At 39.4% G+C, this 27,050-nt stretch overlaps 1 protein-coding gene and 1 pseudogene across 2 annotated transcripts in view; both read right to left on the bottom strand.

Annotated features, from left to right (window-relative positions):
* The window catches only part of M1AP (meiosis 1 associated protein), an 82,699-nt gene extending 62,945 nt beyond the window's left edge, over positions 1–19,754 (bottom strand). For both annotated transcript variants that reach the window (XM_003125014.5, XM_005662438.2), the window contains exons 1-2: positions 19,685–19,754; positions 13,155–13,446 (exon numbers count right to left, since the gene is read on the bottom strand). In XM_003125014.5, coding sequence (XP_003125062.3) covers positions 13,155–13,412 — 258 coding nt within the window. In that variant the 5' untranslated portion in view covers positions 13,413–13,446; positions 19,685–19,754. The remainder of the gene's footprint in view (positions 1–13,154; positions 13,447–19,684) is intronic.
* On the bottom strand, positions 20,480–27,049 carry LOC100517819 (annotated as a pseudogene).

Raw genomic sequence — 27,050 nt, 5'->3', positions numbered from 1 at the left:
GTTCTCTTGTGGCAAAGTGGGTTAAGGATCTGATGTCACTGCAGTGGTTTAGATCACTGCTATGGTGTGGGTTCCATCCCTGGCCTGGGAACTTTGACATGGGCAGGTGCAGCCAATAAAAAAGAAAATTGTGACATTATTTGAAGGAATTCCAAGAAACAATAGCAAGTGGGGTGGGAAAGAATTATATTTGGGATGAGGAAATTTTCCTGATCAAAGAGCAGAATTGAGCAGTTTTTTCAAAATGCACATAAACTTCATGAACATGTTACATTGCTTACATGCTCTTCTCCATGAATCTCTGGGAAAAATTTAAGTGGGATGTGGTTCTTAAAAAAAGAGAACTTGTAATCTAGATAGGAAGATAATAAGCCTACTCAAGAAAGAAATAAGAACAAATGAGGCCACAGGTATATAGACCGGTAGACTCTGAGCATTTCTTTTCATGTATCCCCTAAAAATAGGAAAAATGATAAACTCCTTTAGACATTTTAAGTTGATATCTAGATTTGAAAAAACTTTCAGCATATTTTTCCTTTTTAAAAATTATAGTTGATTTACAATATTATGCCAACATCTGCTGTACAGCAAAGTGACTCAGTCATATTTGTGTGTGTACATATACATACACTCTTTTTAAAATATTATTCTCCATTATGGCCTATCCCAGAAGACTGGATATAGTTCCCTGTGCCATACAGTAGGAACTTGCTGTTTATCACTTTCAGCATATTTTAAATATTAATATTTAAAAGCAAAACTATTACACCAGTCTTCAAAACATAATCCAATAGGATCTGAATATCATAGAGATTTGATACTCACCATTATTCAATTTAAAAAGTACATGAACAAGCTCTTTTTCTTTTTTAACAGATGGAAATAAATATTATTCATTTTTATCCTTAAACTCATATTTCCATTTCACTTTTCTCACAGAGTTAAATCATAATGTAACAATTTTTTGGTTGGCAATCTTTTTTTTTTGCTTTTTTTAGGGTCGCACCTGTGGCATATGGAAGTTCTCAGGCTACAGCTGCTGGCCTATGCCAGCCACAGCCACACAGGATCCAAGACACCACCTACCACCTACACCACAGCTCACGGCAATGCTGGATCCTTAACCCACTCCCACTCACTGAGTGAGGCCAGGGATCAAACCCTCATCCTCATGGGTACTAGTCAGGCTTGTTACCACTGAGCCACAATGGGAACTTCCTAGGTTGGCAATCTTTTATTGATCATCTTATCACACTTCTCTGCATCAAAAATATTTACATGTTCTAAGGTTTAAAAATTTCCTATGACCATAGGCTGTAATGAATAATCTAGATTGATTATTATTAAAATTATTGTTTATATGCAATTGATCAAAACAACATATATATTACTGAGCCTGATAAATTATTGGTGTTAGGCATAATCTTTAATTAGAAATACATCTCTTAATGGCATGAACATGCTGGGTTCTTTTTTCAATTAGTTCATGTATGTGTGAATAAATATATTACTGCTTGAATGGTATTCAGTAGCAATCCTATTTCTATTTTTTTTATTATTATAGTGCTGAGAAACCTCTCCTCATGAATATGAGATGTCAATCAAACTGTCATATTCATTCTCAGTTATAGGACAAAAATTATATAAAGATATACCAAAAATTTTTTTAATGATCTATCATCTACTACTCAGTGTGGTCTTCCCTCAATTTTGGTAAAATTGGAATTACCTGGTTGCAAATGATTTTTAAACCCAATCATAAGTCATTTATTTTCTTACACTGATACCAATATTTGGAATTGTTCATTTGTTCGGTGTTCTTGGAAGTTTTAGAACCACATGACAAGTCATCACAGTAAAACTTACACTGGGAGTTCCCACTGTGGCTCAGTGGGTTAAGAACCTGACTAGTATCCATGAAAATGGGGGATGGTCCCTGGCCCCGCTCCAGTGGGTTAAAGGATCTGATGTTGCTACAAGCTGCAGTTCAGATGTGGCATTGCTGTGGCTGTGGGGTAGGCCAGCAGCTACAGCTCTGATTTAACCCCTAGCCTGGGAACTTCCATAAGCCATGGATGTGGCCCTAAAAAAACAAAAGACAAAAAAATAGTAGTGGGTATTTTAAAGAAGAACTAGGTTTTGGTTCAGGCTTTAGATCCAAACAGACTTGAGTTCCAAATCTTAACTCTTCCTCTTATTGGCTATGAGTCCTTAAGACAAAATTTCTTCAACTAGAAATTGGGGACAATGGAAATACTTAGCTTAAAGAGTAAGTATTAAATAAGTTAATTCGTGGCACACAGTATGTACTCAGTGTTATCTGTGATTATTATATTTATGACTATCAAACCCTAAAAGTACTTAGGACATTGCTAATTAAACAAAAGGGGTTTGTATTGGCTTAATGGTTCTATTCTACAACTAACAAAATAAGTGAAAAAAAATATAGTATCTAGGTGAATGACATAGCTCCATTCACTTAAAAAACATTTATTATCATGTGCATATGATATACTGGGTACCTAAAACAAGACATAATTCCTGTTCTCTACTAACTTTACAAATGAGTAAGATAAATAGCCTCAGAATACAAAGGGATAAGAGCCACACTAGAATGACACTTTCCAAATATGCTGACCAATTATTGTGTCTATTTCACCAGAATGTAAGCTCAGTATAATAATATATTAAAGGAGGCACCTGATCTGTTTCTTCATTGCCCTGTTTGCAGGGCTTTGGGCCGTACAGTACCTGGAACACAGCTGTATTAAACAAATTATTCTGGAATAAATGGTAAATGGATGCTTTATAGTAAATTTCAGGGGGATAAAAAATATAAATTAGGAAATATAGGGGTCCTCTGTACTGTCTTCGTAACTTTTTAAGAATCTAAATGATTCAATAGTGAGAAATGGAAAAACTAAACCAGGAAAATAGTTGGGGAAAAAAGGGTAGTATCTTCTGGTAGAGAAGACCTTCACAAACACAACAACCCTCAGCATCCTCACGGCATGGCTGAGGCCTCCTGCCTGCTTCCCTTTGCTTTCCTGCCCCTTTCCTCAGAGGTTTCCCTCCTGTGGTCCTCCCAGTGCTGCTGCTTTTCAGACATGGACACTATTTACAACCCACATCAGAATCTCCATTGTCTCTACATGCTTGTGCATCAGCCACTGTGCCTACACCTGGAGGGGTGCTTCCTGCTTTCCCAGTAGCTATGGACCAGCTCTGGCTTGAGCGAATCAGCGAAATTTGCATCCACTGAGCTGAAACTCTAAGTCCTCCAACTGGGTCTAAACCCCAGCCTTGGGAAAGGGGTCTCTTCCCTAAGTTTCCCTTTATTGGAACTCTCTCCCTCAGCCCTCTGGTACCACAGAAAGTTCTCTTATACCTTGTTGCTATATTATCATAGTTTAATACGTTATACTATGGTAAAATACTCTATACAGATTTTCCTTGTTTAAATCACTGTAGTTTCTGTCTCCTAATTGGACCCAGGCTGATAGTCTGTTCTAATATTTACATTGTTTTAATTTTTACATTTAAATCATTGATTCATCTGGAATTTATATTGATGTAAGCTGTATGAATCTAACTTAATTTTCTCCCACATGACTATCCGGTTTGTTGAATAATTTTTCCAATAATGTTAAACAGCATCTTTATTATACACTAAATCCCCCCATGTGTTTGGGTCTGTTTCTGGACTTTAAATTGTATTCGATTGCTCTGTTTCTTCAAACTCCAGTATCACACTGTTTGAATATCTAGTATTTGACAGGAAGAGTCTCTAGCTATTCTTGTTTGTTTGTTTTTTTGATTCTAATTTTAACTTTATTATCAGGATGTCTAGTTCCTCTGTTAGAAATTTTACTGGGAATTGCATTATGTTTATAGATTAATTTATAAATAACTGACATCTTTCCGGTCTGAGTCTTCCCAAGAACAAAGTTTCTCAATAGAATTTTAATTAATATAAATCTTGCATATTTATTATTATTTTCATTCATAGGCATTTATTTAATCATTTTGGTTATTGTGGTGAGATCTTTTCTACCATTTTAACTTTTAATTTGTCATTCAGGGATAATATAAATGGTATCAATATTTGTATTAATTTTTGTACCTGATGTCATATGTTTCTTTGTTGTTTGAAATAATTTTCTGGTTGATTCTTTTGGGTTTTCTAGATACATTATCTTTTTTTTTTTTTCCTTTTTAGGGGTGCACATGCGGCATACGGAGGTTCCCAGGCTATGGGTTGAATAAAAGCTACAGTTAACCAGCCTACACCAGAGCCATAGCAACACCAGAGCTGAGCCATGTCTGCGACCTTCACCACAGCTCACGGCAATGCTGGATCCTTAACCCACTGAGTGAGGCCAGGGATGGAACCTGCATCCTCATGGATACTAGTCGGGTTTGCTTCCACTGCGCCACAACGGAAACTCCTAGATACATTATCATTGATCTGCAAATAACAATAATTTTATCTCCTCTTTCCCTATTTTTATATTCTAATTTCTTTTGTGTGTGTGCAATTAAAACAGTGAAAATCTCCAGAATACTGTTAAATAATAGTCATGAAAGTAAACTTATTTGTTTTACAAAGGAATATATTCAGTGTCTTTTCATTGAGTAAGATCTGATTTTTTTTTTTTTTTTTTTTTTTTTTTTTTTTTTTTTTTTTTAGGGCTATACCTGCGGCATATGGAGGATCCCAGGCTAGGGGTCGAATCAGAACTACAGCTGCCGGCCTATGCCACAGACACAGCAATGCCAGAGCTGAGCTGTGTCTGCAACCTACACCACAGCTCACAGCAACACTGGATCCTTAACCCACTGAGTGAGGCCAGGGATCAAACCCGCAACCTCATGGATCCTAGTTGGATTTTTAACTGCTGAGCCACTGAAGGGACTCCAAGATTTGATTTTTGAGTTATCATAGACAAACACTATGGAAATAGCCAACCGTTTCTACTTTTTAAGTTTTTTTTTTTTAAGATTGGATATATTTTATTAAGCACATTTTTCAGTATCTTGGAAATAAGCATGATCTTATTTTTTCTTAGATATATTAACACAGTAAACAATATTAATAGATTTCCCAATACTGTACCATCTCTTCATTACTGTAGGTGACTTTTAATTTTAAATGATTTTTATTTTTTCCATTACTGCTGGTTTACAATGTTCTGTCAATTTTCTACTGTATGGCAAGGTGACCCAGTCACACATACACATATACATTCTTTTTCTTACATTATCCTCCATCATGCTCTATCATAAGTGACATAGTTCCCAGTGCTATACAGCAGGATCTCATTGCTTATCCATTCCAAAGGTATTAGTTTGCATCTATTAACCCCCAATTCCCAGTCTATCCCACTCCCTCTCCCTTTGCCACAACAAGTCCGTTCTCCAGGTCCATGATTTTCTTTTCTGTGGAAAGGTTCATTTGTGGCATATATTAGATTCCAGATATGTGATATCATATGGTATTTGTCTTTCTCTTTCTGACTTATTTCACTTAAAACGAGAGTTTTTAGTTCCATCCATGTTGCTGAAAATGGCATTACTTTGTTCTTCTTTATGGCTGAGTAGTATTCCATTATATATATATATATATATATATATATATGATTCCAATATTATATATATTAAGATGTGATATATGTAATTCATCTATAATTAATTTTGATATTATATATATCAAGATGTGATCTATCTATCTATCACATCTTCTTAATCCAGTCATCTGTTGATGGACTTTTAGATTGTTCCATGTCTTGGCTATTGTGAATAGCGCTGCAATGAACATATGGGTGCATGTGTCTATTTTAAGGAAATTTTTGTCTGGATATATGCCCAAGAGTGGGATTGTTGGGTCATATGGTAGTTCTGTATTCAGCTTTCTGAGGTACCTCCATACTGTTTCCCATAGTGGTTGTACCAATTTCCATTCCCACCGACAGTGCAGGAGGGTTCCCTTTTCTCCACACCCTCTCCAGCATTTGTTATTTGTAGACTTATTAATGATGGCCATTCTGACTGGTGTGAGGTGGTACCTCATAGTATTTTTGATTTGCATTTCTTTAATCATCAGTAATGTTGAGCATTTCTTCATGTGCTTGTTGGCCATCTATATACCTTATTTGAAGAAATGTCTATTCAGGTCTTTTGCCAATTTTTCCATTGGGTTGTGGCTTTTTTACTGTTGGGTTGTTAGATGATGTTTTAAACATGAACTGGGTTCTATGGCTAATACTTTACTTGGGATTTTGAATAAGACTGGTCTGTAAAGTTTTTTTTTTTTAATGGCTGCGCTCATGGCATATGGAGGTTCCCAGGCCAGAGACTGAATCTGAGCTGCAGTTATGAACTATGCCACAGCTGTGGCAACACCAGATCCTTTAACACACTGTGCCAGGCTGGGAATCGAATCCAGGCTCCACAGCAATCGAGATGCTGCAGTTGGATTGTTAACCCACTGGACCACAATAGGAACTGCTGTAAGTTCTTCTTTTTGCACAATATTTGTTGGATTTTAGGATCTATATTAATTATATTCATAAAAATAATTTGGAAGGATTTCTTTCTGTATATAAAATGGTTTAAATATAATGATGTATTAAGTTTGATGTTATTCACCTGTAAAATCATTTGGTTCCAGTTCTTTATTTTGGGTGAGGGTAGCTCTTGGAAAACTTTCCCTATTCCTTATATGTTAATGGAGAGTTTCTATCTCTTCTGAATTTACTTTTGGTTACTTTCATGGAGAATTATGCATTTCACACAAGTGTATCTATAGTTACCTTTTCTTTTTCTTTTTTGTCTTTTCTAGGGCCACACCCACAGCAATATGGAGGTTCCCAGGCTAGGGGTCTACTCAGGGCTGTAGCCACCGGCCTATGCCACAGCCACAGCAACGCCAGAGCTGAGCCGTGTCTGCGACCTACACCACAGCTCATGACAATGCCGGATCCTTAACCAACCCACTGAGGGAGACCAGGGGTCAAACCCACAACCTCATGTTTCCTAGTCGGATTTGTTTCCGCTGTGCCATGATGGGAACTCCTACTTTCTTCTTATTTTATATGTGCCTTCTTCCCAGTGCCCTTTTCCTGAAACTAAGTTAACTAATGGTTGTTCTATTTTCTATTTTTCACCCAAAGAACAAAACTGGATTTATTCATTTGTTCTACCATTCTCCATTTTCATGTTCATTACATTTTGTTTTTATTGGTTCCTTCCTTCAGTTTTTCTTAGGCTTGTTTTTTCTTTTTGTTTTGAGTTGCTTGCTTCATTTCTTTTTTTCTTTTTTCTTTTTGCATCCCCTGGTGGGCCTGAATCGGCTTCATTTATTTTTGTTTTTCTTGTTTCCTAACATATTTTTAAAGAATGAGATTAATATAGTTTAAAGCAATGAATTCTTCTCTTAGCTGTGCTTTTTTTGTATCCTATAGGTTCTGATATGTACTGTTTCATTACTGTTATTTTCTAGATACACTGCTGTAGTTTTTGCTTTAATTTCCTCTTTGACTCAAAGGCATTTTGTTTTTTTGTTTTGGGATTTTTTTTTTTTTGGGCCACACTGGCAGCAAGCAGAAGTTCCTGGGCCAGGGATTGAACATGGGCCACAGTAGTGACCTCAACTGCTGCAGTGAAATGCTACATCCTTAATCCACTGCGCCACATGGGAACTCCCTCAAAAGTTTTTTAACAGCTTGAAAATTTCCAAGTGGTAGAGACTTTTTGTTTTCTGTTTCTGCTATTTATCTTCAGTTTTTTCGCAATATATTCAGGGAATGTTGACTGAACTATTTGCACTTTTTGGAATTCCTCAAGGTTTGGGTTTATTTGTGGCTTACATATGGTCAACTTTTGTGAATATTCCATGAGCATTCAGAGAGATGCAAATTTCTTTTATACATATAACCATATTTATTTTACAAATGTTGATACTATGTTATTTGGTATACTGGTATTCAAAACTGATATATTTTCAATAGATTCCCCCTCCAACAAGCTCTCTGTACTGAATATATTCCATATGCTCCTCTTGATAATTCTCAACTTTTCTCTACTTTGTGCTCTAGCATTAAAGTGCTAATTTTAGGGAGTTCCCGTCGTGGCGCAGTGGTTAACGAATCCGACTAGGAACCATGAGGTTGCGGGTTCGGTCCCTGCCCTTGCTCAGTGGGTTAATGATCCGGCGTTGCCATGAGCTGTGGTGTAGGTTGCAGATGTGGCTCGGATCCCACGTTGCTGTGCCTCTGGTGTAGGCCGGTGGCTACAGCTCCGATTCAACCCCTAGCCTGGGAACCTCCATATGCCGCGGGAGCGGCTCAAGAAATAGCAACAACAACAACAAAAAAAGACAAAAAAAAAAAAAAAAGTGCTAATTAAAATTTTTTTTTTTTTGGTCTTTTTGTCTCTTTCCAGGGCCGCACCCACCCAGGAGGTTCCTAGGCTAGGGGTCTAATTGGAGCTGTAGCTGCCGACCTATGCCACAGCCACAGCAATGCAGGATCTGAGCTGCGTCTGTGACCTATACCACAGCTCACAGCAACACCAGATCCTTAACCCACTGAGTGAGGCCAGAGATGGAACCCACAAACTCATGGTTCCTAGTCAGATTCGTTAACCACTGAGCCACTACAGGAACTCCTATTCTTAGTCTTGTTTAGTGATTTTTGTTCCAAATTCAGTGATGTCAGATATTGCAATCATGCTCTTTTTGGAATCTAAAATATGACACAAATGAACTTACCTATGAAACAAAAATAGACTCACAGATATAGGTTCCCAAAGGGGAGGGGTGTAGGGGATGGATGGATTGGGAGTTCGGTATTAGCAGAGGCAAACTAGTATATATAGGATGGATAAACAACAGTGTCCTACTGTATAGCACTGGGAACTAATTCCATATCCTATGATACACCATAATGGAAAAAGAATGTGCGTGTGTATATATATGTATATATGTGTGTGTGTGTATATATATATGCATATATATGTATATGTGTATATATATATGGCTGAATCACTTTGCTGTATAGCAGAAATTAACATATTGTAAATCAACTACAATTTAATAAAATAAAATTAAAAATCATGTACTTTTTTTTTTTAACTGGGGGGGCCTTGCATTTGCCTTCTATACCTTTGCCCTTCCTTTTATTTTCAACCTTTCAGAACCTTTGTTGTAGCTGTGTCTCTAAATACAGCAGAGCTGTGCTTTGCAATCAAATATGTTTTTAAAGTTTTTAGTATGTCACATTTATTAATATGACAGATACAATTATTTAATTATATTAAGGTACACACTTTTTTCAGAGCTTTTGCAAGCTATATAAATTTGTTCTATATGTTTTTCTTATCATAATTAGAAAGGGTTGTATTTGTTTTAGTGGTTATCCTTGTAATTCCATTTTTATATAATTCCCCTAAGTTATTTATTTAGCAATATCCATTAACGAGCAATGAAAATCTCCACAAACATTGCTTTGGCAATTCTGGGTCTTTTGTGGTTCCACATAAATTTTAGGATTACTTATTCTAGTTCTGCGACTCTTTTATCACGATGCCTACTTTATTTGATATATTAATACTGCCACTTCTGCTTTGATTATTATCTTTTCCCATCCTTTTATTTTCAACCTACTTTTATTGTAATTTGAAGTTAGTCTCTTGTAGCGACTAACTGATATAGCTGAGGATATAGCTGAGTCATACCCACTCACCCCCACTCTGCCAATCTCTTTCTTTTAATTGGTGAATTAAAACCATTTGCATTTAATATAATTATTAGTAAGTCAACCCGCCAATTTATTTGTTGTGTTCTGTTTGTTCCCTCAGTTTTTCATTTCTCTCTTTCCTTTTACCTATTAATCTATGGGTTACTTGAATATTTTCTTAGAATTCCATTTTTTACCATTTTGACTGGAGTATAGAAAATTTAATTTCCTTTAAATCCTTTCACCCTCCCCTGTTTATAATTAACCTAAATACTTCCTCTCTATATATTAACACCATACCAATGTTTTAGTTTTTGCTTTAATTGTCAAATATAATTTAGAAGACTCAATAGAAAGTCTTTTGATTATGATTTTTATTCTGATTATATTTATCCATATTTTATTCTTTCCATTCTTCTTTCTTCCTTCTGATATTCTTTTACCATTTTCTGTTTCAAGAACTTCCTTTCGGAGTTCCCGTCGTGGCGCAGTGGTTAACGAATCCGACTAGGAACCATGAGGCTGCGGGTTCGATCCCTGCCCTTGCTCAGTGGGTCAAGGTTCCGGCGTTGCCGTGAGCTGTGGTGTAGGTCACAGACGCGGCTCGGATCCTGCGTTGCTGTGGCTCTGGCGTAGGCTGGCAGCTACAGCTCCGATTCGACCTCTAGCCCGGGAACCTCCATATGCCGCAGGAGCGGCCCAAGAAATGGCAAAAAGACAAAAAAAAAAAAAAAAAAAAAAAAAAAAAAGAACTTCCTTTGGCCATTCTGCTAATGTAGGTGTTGGTGATAAATTCTCTTAGTTTCCCTTCATCTGAGAATATATTGATTTCTGATTCATTCCTTAAGGATACTTTTACTGGATACAGTGTTCTTTTACAGGTTAACAGTTCTGTTCTTTCAGCATTTGAAAAAGTTACACTTTCTCAGGTCTTCATGGTTTCAGATGAAAAAAACTTATCATTGCTTGATTGTTTCTCTCTTACAGGTAAGGTATCTTTAGGTTTTAGAATTTTGATTACGATGTGTCTTAGAATGGGTTTCTTTGCGTTTATCCTGTTTGGGCTTGCCAGCCTCTGAAATCTTTAGGCTAATAACTTTTGCCAAATTTGGGAAATTTTTTCAATGATTATTTCTTAAATATTTTTCCATCCCCAGTGATTATTTCTTAAATATTTTTCCTTTCCCTTTCCTCTTGGACTCTGATCACATAAATGTTACCTCTCTGTTATAGTCTCACAGGTTCCTTGGCTTTGCTAATTGAAAAAAACAAAACAAAACAAAACACAGTTTTTTTCTTTTTACAGCTACACCTAAGGCATATGGAAGTTCCTGGGCTGGGGTCAAACTGGAGCTGCAGTTGGGGCCTACACCACAGCCACAGCAACACCTGATCCAAGCCTCATCTGTGACCTAAACTGTAGCCTATGGCAACGCTGCCCATTGAGTGAGGCCAGGGATTGAACCTGCATCCTCACAGGTATTGCGATGAGCTCTTAACCTGCTGAGCCACAATGGGAACTCCTTTGTTAATTTTTTTGAAAGTCTCTTTTCTCTCCGTTGCTTAGATTGGGCAATTTCTATTCTATTTTCAAGTTCCTTTGTCCTCTCCATTTTGCTGTTGAGCCCACCCATGGTAGATTTTTGTTGCTAAAATTATGGGTATTGCATTTTTCGGTTCTAATTTTTTTTTTTTTTCTTTTAGGGTCACACCCATAGCATATGGAGGTTCCCAGGCTAGGAGTCTAACCAGAGCTACAGCTGCCAGCCCACGACACAGCCACAGCAACGAGGGATCCGAGTCTTGTCTGTGACCTACACCACAGCTCATGGCAATGCTGGATCCTTAACCCACTGAGTGGGGCTAGGGGACCAAACCTGCAACTTCACGGTTCCTAGTTGGATTTGTTTCCGCTGCGCCACAACGGGAACTCCCAGTTGGCTTTTCCTTATATATATTTTTTCTTTGGTGAGAAAGAAATATTTTCCACTTCTTCCAAACATATTCATAACTGCTTGCTGAAGTTATGACTTCTTATGATGACTACTTTGAAATCTTTTTCAGATAATTCTAACATCTGTGTCATCTCAGTGTTGGTGTTTATTGCCTTCTCATTCAAACTGAGATTTCCCTGGTTCTTGATAATCACGAGTGATTTTTAAAATTGTATTCTGGACATTTGGAGATCTTGTTTAAATCTTCAGCTTTGGCAGGCCTACTCTGACCCTGCACCAATGCGGGAAGTGAAGCTTCCATATAATTATTGCTAGGCTGGGGTATGACTCTATTTGGCTTCTGATTACAACCTGGAAGGGAGGGTGCCTTGTTACCTCTGTGTGGGGGTTGGAGTTCAGGTTCCTTGCATGTCCCCTACTGACACCCTGGGGGTAAGGAAGCTTCATTACAAGCAAGCTTTTCACTAGGAAAATGGTCCCAAAAGTGCTGGCTTCCCACTAGGCCCTCACTAACACCACCCTGCCTTGGAGGTAAAATGATGCCTCACTGCCATACTCCACATGGCCTTCACTCTGACTCCTCCATACCACCCCAGTAGGAAGTGAGGGGGGATAGATGTCTTGTTAACGTTAGTGGGACTAGGGGGAGTCCAAGCTCCTGCATGACTTCCATGGACACTCTGAGGGAGGTCTTATTCACACCAGGTAGGAATCAAACTCCTAACTCTCCATTAGGTCTTTTCTGACTGTCCCAGAAGCAAGGCTGCCTCAAGAAGAGGATGTACTAGAATCTGCAGTCTTTCTGTTCCCCAAGATTCTGAATTTTGTAAAGGGGAGAAAGTGAAGATTTGAATTTGAGGAAGAAAAGAGATGGCTGTCTATGTGTGAGGGGGCTTTTGTAAAAGCACTGCCCGAAGCCCAGCCTTTGCTTTCTGAAACCCTACGAGGAGTTTCATGTGAGTCCTATGTGGAACTCTAGAGAAAATATTCTCATGTTTCTGCAGAGTTGGGGCATTTTGAGCAAAAACCCCCTGGAACCTAGGTTAAAGGACAAGTCTTGGAAGTTAAAGAGTGATAGAGTAGCCAGATACCACTGAAGAAATTTAGATTTCTCTCCCTGTGTTTACATTTCAAAGGGGCTTGAGAGAGATGGATTTCTTACATTCCAAAGGGCTGTAAGTGCCAAGCTTTCTCTCCCTCTCTCAGGAGTGGAGGTGTGGGGGGAAGATGTGGACTATTTATACTCCAACATTAATAATTTGGGGGTTCCTCTTCTTCAGTACCCACCCCCCCCATGTGTAGGATGACAATCTGGCTCTCATTGCGTTGCTTGTGGGGTGTTGGGTATTGGGTATGGGCAATGGGCACAGTTATTGCTGTAAATAATAATAACTGTGATCTCTGCTCCAGAAATATCACATCTGCATTCAGGATAAAAATGAACAAATCTCGATATACTCACCACAAAGGGGAGGATGCACTCGTGTTGATTTTGTACAATGTATAAGCTGAAGAGAGACATGCGGCTGGGACCCATCAAGCTGCAGGCTAGAGAGAAAAAGTTTTGCAGAGCCTCACAGAGGTTGGAGCAGATGTCGGCCCAGGATGGCAGAGCGATATGCACAATGAGAAGCCTTGGAGGTTGCTGATAAATCTGTGTGGGACTAGAGGGCCCTTTGCTAGTAGTTGGTACATGATACATGGCAGCTGGGCCAGACATGGAACTGCAGACACTGCTTAGATATTCTCTACACCTGTAGGAAAGAACAGAGAAATCACTGGCTTTCATAAAAATGAATTTATATGGGAGTTCCCGTTGTGGCTCAGTGGTTAACGAATCCCACTAGGAACCATGAGGTCGTGGGTTCGGTCCCTGGCCTTGCTCAGTGGGTTAAGGATCTGGCATTGCCGTGAGCTGTGGTGTAGGTTGCAGACGCGGCTCGGATCCCGCATTGCTGTGGCTCTAGTGTAGGCTGGCGGCTACAGCTCCGATTGGATCCCTAGCCTGGGAACCTCTATATGCCATGGGAGTGGCCCAAGAAATGGCTAAAAGACAAAAAAAAAAAAAAAAAAAGAATTTATATGTTCTATTGAAACAATGAACATAGGTCTAGGGGACTAGTGCAGAAAGGAGTTAGACTAGGTACTAAATCAAGCTTCTTTAGGCTATCCCATTGTAATAGCTGCCAAGGGACCTAGATGTTTGCCTATAATGTAAGCCTGAGAATGCTTAGAGATGTTAAATGGAGCAAATCAAAAAGTCAGACTTCAGTCTCAAAGTAAGCTATCCGCCCTCAGAAACTTTGTTTCTTTACTGGCATTTATTGCATTGTGTTGTAATTTTTTTCTATGACTGCCTCTCCCACTATATTGTGAGCTTCCCAAGGATGGAGAACCTGTCTTGTAAATTCTATTTATCAGAGCTTAGCACAATGTTTATTTGGTACATAGAGAATCTTAAAAAGGAAAATATAACCACATTTTCCCCTTCAAGTCCCATTCAAGATCCTTTATGACTTGATCCTTCAACATTATTGGAGGCTATTCTTCACCTCATGCTTTTCACTGAAATAAAACCAAATATAGCATTCACTCCAGTGCATTTGCTCATGCTGTTGTCTCTACCTCCAACACCCTTGTCTTCTTTCTTTATTGGCTACTTACACTTATCCCCAGGGCTCAGATTTGGAATGGAGAACAAATGAGAACTTAGAACAAACATCAGGAATGAAAAGGTGACATCATTACAAATGCTCAGACATGGAAAGAGTTGCAAGAAGATGTAATGAAAAACTTTATACCAGTAAGTTTAATAAAATTGACAAAGCAGGAAGATGGGATAAAGGAAGACAAGAAGATGGGATAAAGTAAAGAAGGACAAGATGGAGTTTTCAAGGAAACATGTCTTGTGACAAACAAATATCATTCTTAATGGTAATGTTGAAAGTTTTCCACCCAAAGCAAGGAGCCTGCTCTCATGACTTCTACTCAACACAATAGCGAAGGTAGCAATAAGGCACACAGATAAACAAAAGCAAGTTAAGCAATAAAACTCTCATTGTTTGCCGTTTACCTGAATATTGATGTAGAAAGCAAGCTACAGTTTTATAATTTTCCCCCAAATCTTGTCATCTCTTATTAACTTTTATTTCTGGGCCAGAGATCAAATCTGAGCCTGAGCTGTGACCTATGCCACATCTGCATCAATGCTGGATCCTTTACCCACTCTGCGCCACAGTGGGAACTTCTACATGACATCTTTTTAAATTTCATTTTTAGTATGGTGATAATTATAGAAATAAAATTGATTTTTGTATAATAATTTTCTATTTAACAACACTGCTGCACTCTCTTATTAATTATAATAATTTATCTATAGAGCCTTGTGGACTTTTTGTTCACAGTCATTAGTCTGTGGATAAGGACATGCACCAGGGACACATGAACAAAGCCAGGAGTTCCTGTCGTGGCTCAGCAGAAACAAATACAACTAGGAACCATGAGATTGCGGGTTTGATCCCTGGTCTTGCTCAGCGGGTTAAGGATCCAGCATTGCTGTGAGCTGCGGTGTAGTTTGCAGACGAGGCTCAAATCTGGCATTGCTGTGGCTGTGGTGCAGGCCGGCAGCTACAGCTCCAATTAGACCCTTAGCCTGGGAACCTCCATATGCTGTGGGTGCGGCCCTAAAAAGACAAAAAGACAAAAAACAACAACGACAACAGCAACAACAACAACAACAAAACCAAAGCCAGCATCAAAAAGACTATTCATAATACCCTAGGTTTCAAACAACACAAATTTCAGTCAATATTAGAATAGATAAATTCTACTATATTCACACTTAAAAGTTACATGCAATGACATGAATGACTCTAAAAAACATAATATTGAATAAAAGACGAAAGACACAAAGAATGGGTATAGTATTATTCCATCAACATAGATTTTAAAAATAAGTAAAAATAATTATATTGTTTAGGGATGAGTACATTATGCTAAAACTATTTTTTTTTTGTTTTTGTTTTTTTTTTTTTTTTTGTCTTTTGTCTTTTTGTTGTTGTTGTTGCTATTTCTTGGGCCGTTCCCACGGCATATGGAGGTTCCCAGGCTAGGGGTTGAATCGGAGCTGTAGCCACCGGCCTACGCCAGAGCCACAGCAACGCGGGATCCGAGCCGCGTCTGCAACTTACACCACAGCTCACGGCAACGCCGGATCGTTAACCCACTGAGCAAGGGCAGGGTCCGAACCCGCAACCTCATGGTTCCTAGTCGGATTCGTTAACCACTGCGCCACGACGGGAACTCCTAAAACTATTTTTAAAGAGCAAAGAAATGATTATCAAAAAATTAGGGTGGTGATTTTCTCTAGAAAGGAAGGAGGGCATGATTAGAAGAGACAAAAGGAGGTCCTGGAGTGTTGGTGATGTTCTATTTTATAAGATTTTCTCTGTCTATATTTAACAATAAACATATTTCAAAAACAATACTAGGACAATCATAAAAGAATATGTTTTTTAGATTAAAAAAGTGTCCCCACCTCTGGGAACTGAGAACATTCTATATAATTGTTTTTTAGCTAAAGAATGCAAGAAAAATAAAAACTTCTTTGATTGTCCTTGGGTCCAAGAGAAAGATATTTATGATAATTTTCATCAATACTTGAGTTTAGGATTTTTTTTTGGGGGGGGGCTGCACTGACAATATACAGAAGTTCCTGGGCAGGGAATGAATCCAAACCACCCTGGTGACAACACAGGATCCTTAACTGCCAGGCCACCAGGGAACTCCAAGGATTTTTAAAAATGATCTAAGTCTGCAAAGATAAACGTGTTTCTCAAAATGAATCTGTGAAGTTATTCCTCTTCAAACTTTTCCTTTTGGATAGTGGAAGTCAGCATTTGTCATTGAACATTTTTTTTTTTTGTCCACACCTGTGGCATGTGGAAGTTCCTGGGCCACAGCAGTGACTCGAGCCGCAGCAGTGACAGTGCTGGACCTTTAACACACTGAGCCACAAGGGAACTCCAAAATTTTTTTACTGAGCTCCAATTGTGTGCTGTGTAAAGTGAACAAATAAATAAAAGAATATGCTAATATGTTGAAAGTAATCATCTTGACCCATAAATCCAAATCAATGTGTAACATTTACCAAGAAAACACATATCATAAATATCTTTGACCTTCTTTTTGTTTGGCTGTGCCTGTGGCATATGGAAGTTTCTGGGGCCAGGGATTGAATACACACCACGGCAGCAACCCAGACCACTGCAGTGACAATGCTGGATCCTTAACTCACTGTGCCACAAGAGAACTCCTCTTTAACTGTACTTTTAAATTAAGTGCATGAGACCAATGTAATGCTGAATTTCAGCCTAGCACAGATTGACACACACAAATAAGCATGCAGACAGAGCCTTTTTCTCCCTGCCTATCTTCTCTCACATCTGAAACTTGTGTCATTTTAGAGTATAGGCAGTGCTGATTTTACATGGTTCCAAAATATACAAATATTGCTTATACTTAATTAACATCAGTCCTCCATTGACACAATTGCCATAGAATGTTAACTATAATTACATAAAAGTACAAACCACAGCTGGCTCTTCAGCCCACAAATCACTACATAAATAACAGGTGCATGTCATGATCAGTAATCAACTATGCCACTTCTTTCAAAGTCTGCTGGTGTTGAGTCACTATGGATCTCTTATTCAGGTTAAGTACAGACAGCCAAGGGCACCTGTTTTACCTCCTTGTTTCCTAGTGATAAACCCACTTTTTATTTTTGTTGACATCTTACAAAAATAGATAACTGAGAGAGGAAATTGGCCAAGAAAGATGAAGTTGTAGCAAAGAAATGAGAAGTGGTCATACTGAAAATGAGAGTTGAACATAAATGGAGTTGCAGAAGAAAGAATTGAGTGTAAGAATATTGATAATGCTGCTATTTAATAGACTCTAGACAAGCAGACAGAAGAATTTAGTGAAGGTGAGCTTATCAACATAAATGAGGAAGGCAGTCATGACAAAAAGTATGAACATGTTCCAGAAAAAGTAAACCTGGCAAAAAATTTCATATTAAAGGAACTCTTGGAGACATTTCACAAAATCAAAACTCAAAGGATAAAATGTTGGAAGTTGATTGAAACTTAGAAAGGACTATAACAACTTGGTAAGGCATAGAGAACTGCTTGCTCTACAAGTTATACTGAGAAGAAGACAAGCACAAACACTGTTCAAACCATTCTTGATAATGGTTTGGTGCAAACAGGTACTAATTTTACTATTTTTCATTTTCCTGTACACTTAAAACTGACAGACAATTTCTAATGTTTTGACAATTTTGAGAGATCTCAGAGCAATGTAATTTTTCTCATTGATTATTAAGATCACTTTGAATGGTTGCAGCTTCCCGGGTCATTTTTAGATCTCTTCTTTTTGTGCAATTCCAATACTGTTTTTTGAATGAGGTAAGAGGCAACTCTCTTCATTATACCCTCAAACATGCATCTTGATGTGTCTGGGCATAGTACTAAGCAGCATCTATTTCTGACCCCATACTCTCAACTTTTGACAAGAACTGTCCACTTACTGGTGTCCCTCTGCAATCTGTTTAATCTGGGCCTTGAACCAAAAGTAATCAAATACTCCCTTACCAAAAACTCTTCAATGGCTTCCAATCACACTTGAACAAAATCTGAAACTCTTACCCTCGCTCTGAAAATTCTTCCCATGTCCTCTTCCCACTTTCCATCCTCATGCACCCGCCGCTCGTGGCCAACTCCCCTCTCATCCTCCACCTTCTCCTAACCCCTGGTGCGCCTTTCAGCTCAGCACAGGTGGTTAGCCTCTTGCTGTCCTCAGATATTCTTTTTTTTTTGGTCTTTTTAGGGCTGCTCCTGTGGCATATGGAGGTTCCCAGGCTAGGGGTCCAATCGGAGCTGCAGCCACCGGCCTGCACCATAACCACAGCAACTTGGGATCCAAGCTGCATCTGCGAACTACACTGCAGCTCATGGCAATGCTGGATCCTTAACCCACTGAGCGAGGCCAGGTATCGAGCCCACAACCTCATGGTTCCTAGTCAGATTCATTTCTGCTGTACCATGATGGGAACTCCTGTCCTCAGATATTTTTTTCTGAGTATCCCCTCCTTAACCCTACTCATCCTTTCGGTCTGAATAGCTTAGGGACTCTTTATATACCCCCATAAAAGTGCCTATACCCTTTTACAGCTCTCAGGACACTCTATGTGTGACAAGTAACTCAATGGTTCTCCTTTCCCGCGGGGCATTAAAAATTTCGTGGATCCAGGGAGTTCTTGTGATGACTCTGGGGTAAGGAACCTCACTAGTACCCATGAGGACGTGGGTTTGATCCCTGGCGTATCTCAGTGGGTTAAGGATCTGGCGTTGCTGTGGCATAGGCTGGCATCTGCAGCTCAGATTCCACCCCTAGCCTGGGAACTTCCATGTGCTGTGGGTGGAGCCATAAAAAGACAAAAAACAAAAAACCAACCCCCCAACTACCCCCCCCAAAACTCGTGGATCTCAAGCATTTTTGCTTCCTTATTAAAAAAAAAAAAAAAGATTTTCGTGGGCCCTCAAACTTCATCATCCCCCCACCCCCACGCAAGGAAAAAGAACTAAAACGAAAAACCTTCTCTTCCACCCTAAGGGTTCAGTTTTCTTCTGACTTCGAAAGAAGTTAATGCATTTAATCTCAAAGGCCCTTGGCACGGTGCCTACCCCGCCGGACAGAATTGCTGCCCAGTCCCCAGGCCTGGGAGAAGCAGCGAAAAGACTGGGCTCGGTCTGTCCTGGCCTCACACCCGCGTGCGGAGGGCGAGCTCCGGCCCACGGTGGGACCCGGGCTCTAGGCGTCAGGCCGCCCAGCACTTGCCTCTCCAACCTCTGCCTCAGGGCAGGCGCCCCGCCCGTCCAGCTCGGCCAAGCCCTTCCCACCAGGCGACACCCTTGACCCTCCTCCTACCCCGACGCCTGGAGAAGCGCAGAGGACCACAGTCAAGAAGGCAAAGACCCAGTTACTTGGCACTTCCGGCTCCCTGCTGGCGCCGGAGCTGTGGGACAGGGCGCCCCCACCAGGCCGGGCGGCTCACTGCAGACGGCACCTCAGGGTCTGCCTCAGGCTGCACCTCAGGACCACCGTCTTGGGGGTGGGGGGTGGCGCCAGGGGACTAACACTTCTTTGGTCCTTAGGTAGAGTTTTGGATTTCTGCTGGGAATGTTATGCTAAACCTGACACTTCCTCAAGTTAACCTTCCCCCGTGCAACATTCCCGGGTCCTGCCCTGATCCTGGCTTTAAATTTCTTTAAAGTTTGGCTGCACCACTGGCATGTGGAAGTTCAGGGGCAAGAGCTCCAACTCTCGCACCACAGCAGGGACCCACGCCACTGCAGTGACAACTGCTGGATACTTAACCCCCTATGCCACAAGGGTACTCCACTCAGTCACTTTTTTCCTCTTCAGTGTTATAGAGATATAACTGACATATAGCGTTGTATGTGTTTAAGGTGTCCAGCATAAATGATTTGACCTACATACATCATTACCATGATATGTTTACTGAACACACATCATCTCATGTATATACAAAGTTAAAGAAATAAAAAACTTTTTCTTGTGATAACTTTCCTGTCAACTTTCATGTATAACATAGAGCAGTGTTACTCATATTGTAAATTATATCCCTAATACTTATTTATTTTATTTTACTTTATTTTATTTTTAAGTTGTTTCAAACTGGTTTATTTAGGGGTTCCACTTTCACTCCTCGATAGATTTTATGTATTTCTCATATGCTTCTTCACCCATTAGTTCATCCAGTTCTGAAGGTTACTGAGTGTCATCTTGATCAGCCAACCATCTTCATAACAAGATTTGTTGACAAGTCCTGGATTTTCTTCTAGAGCTTCATTAATTGCAGTTACTTCTCCTGATAGAGGAGAATAGAGTTCACTAGCAGCTTTCACACTTTCCAAAGCACCGAACTCTTCTTGTTTGTTCAATTTTGTCCCAACTTCAGGCAGACTACAGTAAACATCTCCCAAAGCTTCCTGTGCAAAATCGCTGATTCCCACTGTTCCAATGCCATTTTCTGCTGTTATCCATTCATGTTTGTGAATTTTCGCTCTGAGAGCAGAGCAGGGCCGGTGCGCCTCAACTGGACGGCGCCCGCCCACAGCCCCCAAGGCCCGCGGCAGGCAGGGCGCTGAGGGCGCAGAGAACAGCGCGTAGGAAGCGCCACGTTCGCAGGGGTGCCCTTATTTATTTTATACCTGGAAGTTTGTACCTTTAGACTGCCTTCATCCACTCCCCTCCCTCCATCCCCCTCTGGCTCTGTTAACCACAAATCTGATTTCTCTTCTATGAATTCGCTTGTTTGTTTTTGAAGTATAGCTGACTTACAACACTATTTAGTTCCTGCTATACAACATAGTGCTTTGGTATTTCTATACATTTCAAACTGAACAACACAATATGTTTAGTTACCATCTGTCACAACACAAAGGATATTATATGTACCGTCTCTAATCCTCACACTGTACATTTAATATCTGACATTAATTTGTTTTGCAGCTGGAGGTTTGTACCTCTTACACTTCCTCACTGTCTTTCCATCCCACTCCACTCCCTCACTTCTGGCAAACACTTGTTTGTTTTCTGTATCCATAACATTGCTTTTGTTTTGTTATGGTTGGTTGTTCATTTGTTTTTTAGGTTCCACATATAAGTGAAATCATAAAATATTTGCAATTCTCTTTCTGACTTATTTCACTTGGCCTAATACTGCTTAGGTGCATCCGTGTTGTTGCAGGTGGCAAGATTTCACTCTTTTTTACCACTGGGTAATATTCTGTTGTAAATATGTATATATTTATATTGCATCTTTATCCATTCATCTGTTGATGGGCTCTTGGGTTGCTTCCATATCTTGGCTATTCTAAATAATGTTGCAATGAATATAGAGGTGCATATATCATTTCTAATGAGTGTTTTCATTTTCTTTGGACAAATAATCAGGAGTGGAATTGCTGGATCATATAGTAGTTCTATTTTTAATTTGTTAAGAATTCCTTGGTAGGCTAGTGATTAAGGATCTGGTATTGTCATTACTGTGGCTTGGGTCACTGCTATGGCAAGGATTCGATCCTTAGCCTGGGATCTCCCACATGCCACAGGCATGGCCTAACAACAAACAAATAATTTGTTGAGCAATCTCCATACTGCTTTGCATAGAGGCTGCACCAATTTACATTCCCACCAACAGTGCATTTTCTCCTTATCCTTGCCAACACTTATTATTTGTTGTCTTTTTGGTACTAGCCATAGTAACAGGTATGAGGTGACATTTCATTTTGATTTCGATTTGCATTTCCTTGATAATTAATAATCTTGAACATCTTTTCATGTGTTTGTTGTCATCTGCATGTTTTTGGAAAAATGTGTATTTAAGTCCTCCGCCCATTTTTTAATTGGGTTGTTTTTCTGTTGTTGAATTGTAGGGATCTTTGCATATTTGGGGTATTAATATCTTAGTTTTCTCAGCACCATTTGTTGAAGAGGCTATCTTTTCCTCATTGTATATTCTTTGCTCCTTTGTCATAGATTAATTGCTCGTATAAGTGTGACTTCATTTCTGGGCTTTATATTCTGTTCTATTGATCTATGTGACCGTCTTTTTTCTTCCTTTTTTGGTTGCCCTGTGGCATATGGATTTCCTGGGCCAGGGATCAGATCCAAACTGCAGCTGTGACCTATGCTGCTGCAGCAATGCTGGATCCTTAACCCACTGTACTGGGCTGGGAATCTAACCTGTGTTCCACCTGATCATGGAGTATGAGCCTTTTAATGTACTTTTTTTTTTTTTTTGTCTTTTTTTGCTATTTCTTTGGGCCGCTCCCGTGGCATATGGAGGTTCCCAGGCTAGGAGTCTAATCAGAGCTGTAGCCGCCAGCTTACACCACAGTCACAGCAATGTGGGATCCGAGTCGCGTCTGCAACCTACACCACAGCTCATGGCAATGCCAAATCCTTAACCCACTGAGCAAGGGCAGGGACCGAACCCGAAACCTCATGGTTCCTAGTAGGATTTGTTAACCACTGTACCACGATGGGAACTCCTTAATGTACTTTTTAATTCAATTTTATAATATTTTTTTGAGGATTTTTACATCAATGTTCATCAGTGATATTGGCTTATAATTTTCCTTTTTAGATATTTAAGCAGCCTCATAGAGAGGTCGGTGTGGACAGGAATAAAGATTTACTGCCAACAGCCAGGATCAATTTGCCCGTCATGGAAAACTGTCATTCCTGAAGTGGATCCTCCAACCATGGTCAAGACTTCAGATGGCTGCAGCCACATCTGATATCTTGACTGTATCCTCAAGACAGACCGGGAGCCAGACCACCTAGCGAAACTACTGAATTTCTAATACAAGGAAACTGTGAGTTAGTAAATGTCTATTGTTGTTTTAAGCCACTAAATTCTGAGGTAACAATTTGTTTTTTTTGTTATGCAGCCTAGATAACTAATATGTCAGGATGAAAGAGGAGAAAGCAAAGATTATCTCCAAGACTCTAAACTGGAGGATTAAATGCTTGAAGAAGGAGCAGGGGTTGGGATGGGAGACAGAGTGAGTTATACTCAGGCTCTTTGTTTGTGTTGATGGTAGGATATCCAAGTGGACATGTCGCTAGGCAGTTTTTGACCCTCGCCTTCAATGGCCTACTTGGCCTTATTACTTCTGTGAAAACTTGATTTTTCCCAGGTAAAACATATCCCTTCTGAGCACTTATTGCATATTATCATGTTAAACATGAATCACTTTGTATTGCAACCATCTATTTGCAGTATTTGCTTACATACCTGCCTTATTACACTGTGAGATCCCTAAGGCCAAGGACCATCATTTTTTGTATTTCTTGTATTACTGTATCTTTGTGTGTGTGTGTGTGTGTGTGTGTGCGCGCGCGCGTGAGTGTGTTTTGCATCGTGCCTGGCACAATGCTTACAAAAAAGTAGTAATTTTGAGAAACTTGGTGTGTGTACCCATTCCTCACATATTTTCCCTATTACAACGGATGTGAAAATTGGAGTTTTTGCTTTTTAAGGAGTGGCAATGTAATTTTTAATTGATTATTTATTTTCATTCTCTTAGGAGATTCTAATACATATATTTCAATTGAAGTATAGTAGATTTACAATGTTGTATTAATTTCAGATGTATGGCAAAGTGATTCAGTTATGCACATATAAATATATATTATTTTTCAGATTCTTTTCCATTATAGGTTATTACAAGATATTGAATATAGTTCCCTATGCTATACAGTAGGTCCTTGTTGTTTATCTATTTTATGTATAGTAGTATGTATCTGTTAATCTCAACCCCCTAATTTGGCCCCTTTGGCAACCACAAATTTGTTTTCTATGTCTGTGAGTCTGTTTCTGCTTTGTGAATAAGTTCATTTGTATCTTTTTTTTTTTGGATTCCACATATAAGTGATATCATATGGTATTTGTCTTTTTCTTTCTAATTTACTTCAGATTATCGTAGAGTATGATAATCTCTAGGTCCAACCATATTGCTGCAAATGGCATTATTCATTCTTTTTATGGCTAGTAATATTCCATTGCATATATATACCACATCTTCTTTATCCATTTATCTGTCTGTGGACACTCAAAATAGTGTGATATTGGCACAAAAACAAACACATGGATCAATGGAACAGAACAGAAAGCCCAGAAATAAACCCACACACCTATGGTCAATTAATCTTTGACGAAGGAGGCAAGAATATATAGTGGAGAAGAGACAGTCTCTTCAGCAAGCAGTGTTGAGAAAGCTGGACAGCTGCATGTAAATCAATGAAGTTAGATCACTCCCTCACCCATACATAAAAATAAACTCAAAATGGCTTAAAGACTTAAATATAAGACATTACACCATAAAACTCCTGGAAGAGAACACAGGCAAAATATTCTCTGACCTAAACTAATAGCAATACTTTGTCAGATGAGTCTTTCAAGGCAAAATAAACAAAAGCAAAAATAAACAAATGGGGAGTTCCCGTTGTGGCACAGTGGTTAACGAATCCAACAGGAACCATGGGGTTGCGGATTCGATCCCTGGCCTTGCTCAGTGAGTTAAGGATCCCGCGTTGCTGTGGCTCTGGCGTAGGCTGGTGGCTACAGCTCCAATTCGACCCCTAGCCTGGGAACTTCCATATGCCGTGGGAGCAGCCCTAGAAAAGGCAAAAAGAAAAAAAAACAAACAAAAAAAACCAAATGGGACCTAATCAAACTTACAAGCTTTTGCACAGCAAAGGAAACTATAAACAAAATGAAAAGACAACCTATGGAATGGGAGAAACTATTTGCAAATGATGTGACTGATGAATGATTACATTCCAAAATATATAATCATACAGCTCAATATAAAAAAACCCCAATCCAAAAATGGGCACAAGGTCTAAATAGACATTTCTCCACAGAAGACATACGAATAGCCACAAAGCACATGAAAAGATTCTCAGCATCGCTACCTATTAGAGAAATGCACATCAAAACTACAAATTAGGTATTACCTCACACAAGTCAGAATGACCATCATCAAAAACTCTACAAATAATAAATGCTGGAGAGGGTGTGAACAAAAAGGAACCTTCCTACACTGTTGGTGGGAATGTAAATTGGTACAACCACTGTGGAGAACTGTGAGAAGTTTCCTTAAAAAACTAAAAATAGAGTAACCATATGATCCAGTGATCCCACTCCTGGGCACATATCCAGAGAAAACCATCATTTGAAAAGATACATGCACCTTAATGTTCACTGCAGCACAAATTACAACAGCCAAGACATGGAAGCAACCTAAATATCTATCGACAGAGGAATGGGTAAAGAGGATGTACTACATATACACAGTGGAATATAACCCAGCCATAAAAAAGAATAAAATAATGCCATTTGCAGCAGCATACATGAACCTAGAGATTACCTATTATCACCAGTCAGACAAAGACAAATATCATATAATATCACTTATATGTGGAACCTAAAAAAATGATACAAATGAACTTATTTACAAAACAGAAACAGACTTTGAAAACAAATTTATTGTTACCAAAGGGGAAAGGTGGAGGGGGAGGGATAAATTAGGAGTTTGGGATTAATATATACACACTACTATGTATAAAATAGATGAATCCACAAGGATCTACTGTATAGCAAAAGGAACTCTATTAACATAGCATAATAACTTATATGGGAAAAGAATCCGAAAAAGAATGGATATATGTATATGTATAACAGAATCACTTTGCTGTACAGCCAAAACTAACACAACATTGTAAATCAACTATACTTCAATAAAAGTAAAAATTAATTTAAAAAGGGGCAGAAGACCTAAATACACATTTCTCCAAAGAAGGCATACAGGTGTCCAACAGGCACACGAAAAGATGCTCAATATCGTTAATTATTAGAGAAATGCAAATCAAAACTACAATGAGGTATCACCTCACACCAGTGGTGACGGCCATTACCAAAATAATCTACAAATAATAAATGATGGAGAGGGTGTAGAGAAAAGGGAACCCTCCTACATTGTTGGTGGGAATATAAATTGGTGTAGCCACTGTGGAGAATAGTGTGGGTGTCATTTAAAAAAAACTCGACTGGGAGTTCCCTGTGTGGCTCGATGGGTTAGGAACCTGACTAGTATCCATGAAGATGCGGTTGGAACCCTGGCCTCCCTCAGTGGGTTAAGGATCAGGTGCTGTCACAAGGTGCAGCATGAGTTGCAGCCTTGGCTTGGATCTGGCGTTGCTGTGATGTGTAGGCTGGCAGCTGCAGCTCCAATTCATTCCTAGCCTGGGAACTTCCATATGCTGCAGGTGAGGCCCTGAAAACCAAAAAAAAAAAAAAAAAAAAAAAAAAAAAAAAGCAAAAAGGACGCCCCTCCAACAACAACAACAACGGAAAACCCACAAAAAAAAAATCTGGAGTTACCACGTTATCCATCAATCCCACGCCTCGGCTTATATCCACAAAAGATGGAAACTAATTCAAAAAGACAGTTCACCCCAATGTTCACAGCAGCACTGCTTACAATAGCCAAAACATGGAAACTGGAATTTTTGGAGCGGCCTTTGCAAATTTGCCACTCTGGGTCCTGGGGTGACAAGCCTTTTCCAGTTTTGCGGTAAACTCCCACCTACCCCTGGGTCTAGCTCCCACCTTACGTGGGTGGGTTGGGCTTCGTCTCTCCTTAGCCCCGCCTCCACACAACGCCCAAGGCTGGAGGAGAAAATCAGCCCGATCATT

The sequence above is a fragment of the Sus scrofa genome, chromosome 3 (assembly GCF_000003025.6).
Source record: "Sus scrofa isolate TJ Tabasco breed Duroc chromosome 3, Sscrofa11.1, whole genome shotgun sequence".
Lineage (NCBI taxonomy): Eukaryota > Metazoa > Chordata > Mammalia > Artiodactyla > Suidae > Sus > Sus scrofa.
Note: the sequence above shows the minus strand (reverse complement) of the source record. Positions and strands in the feature narration are given on the sequence as shown.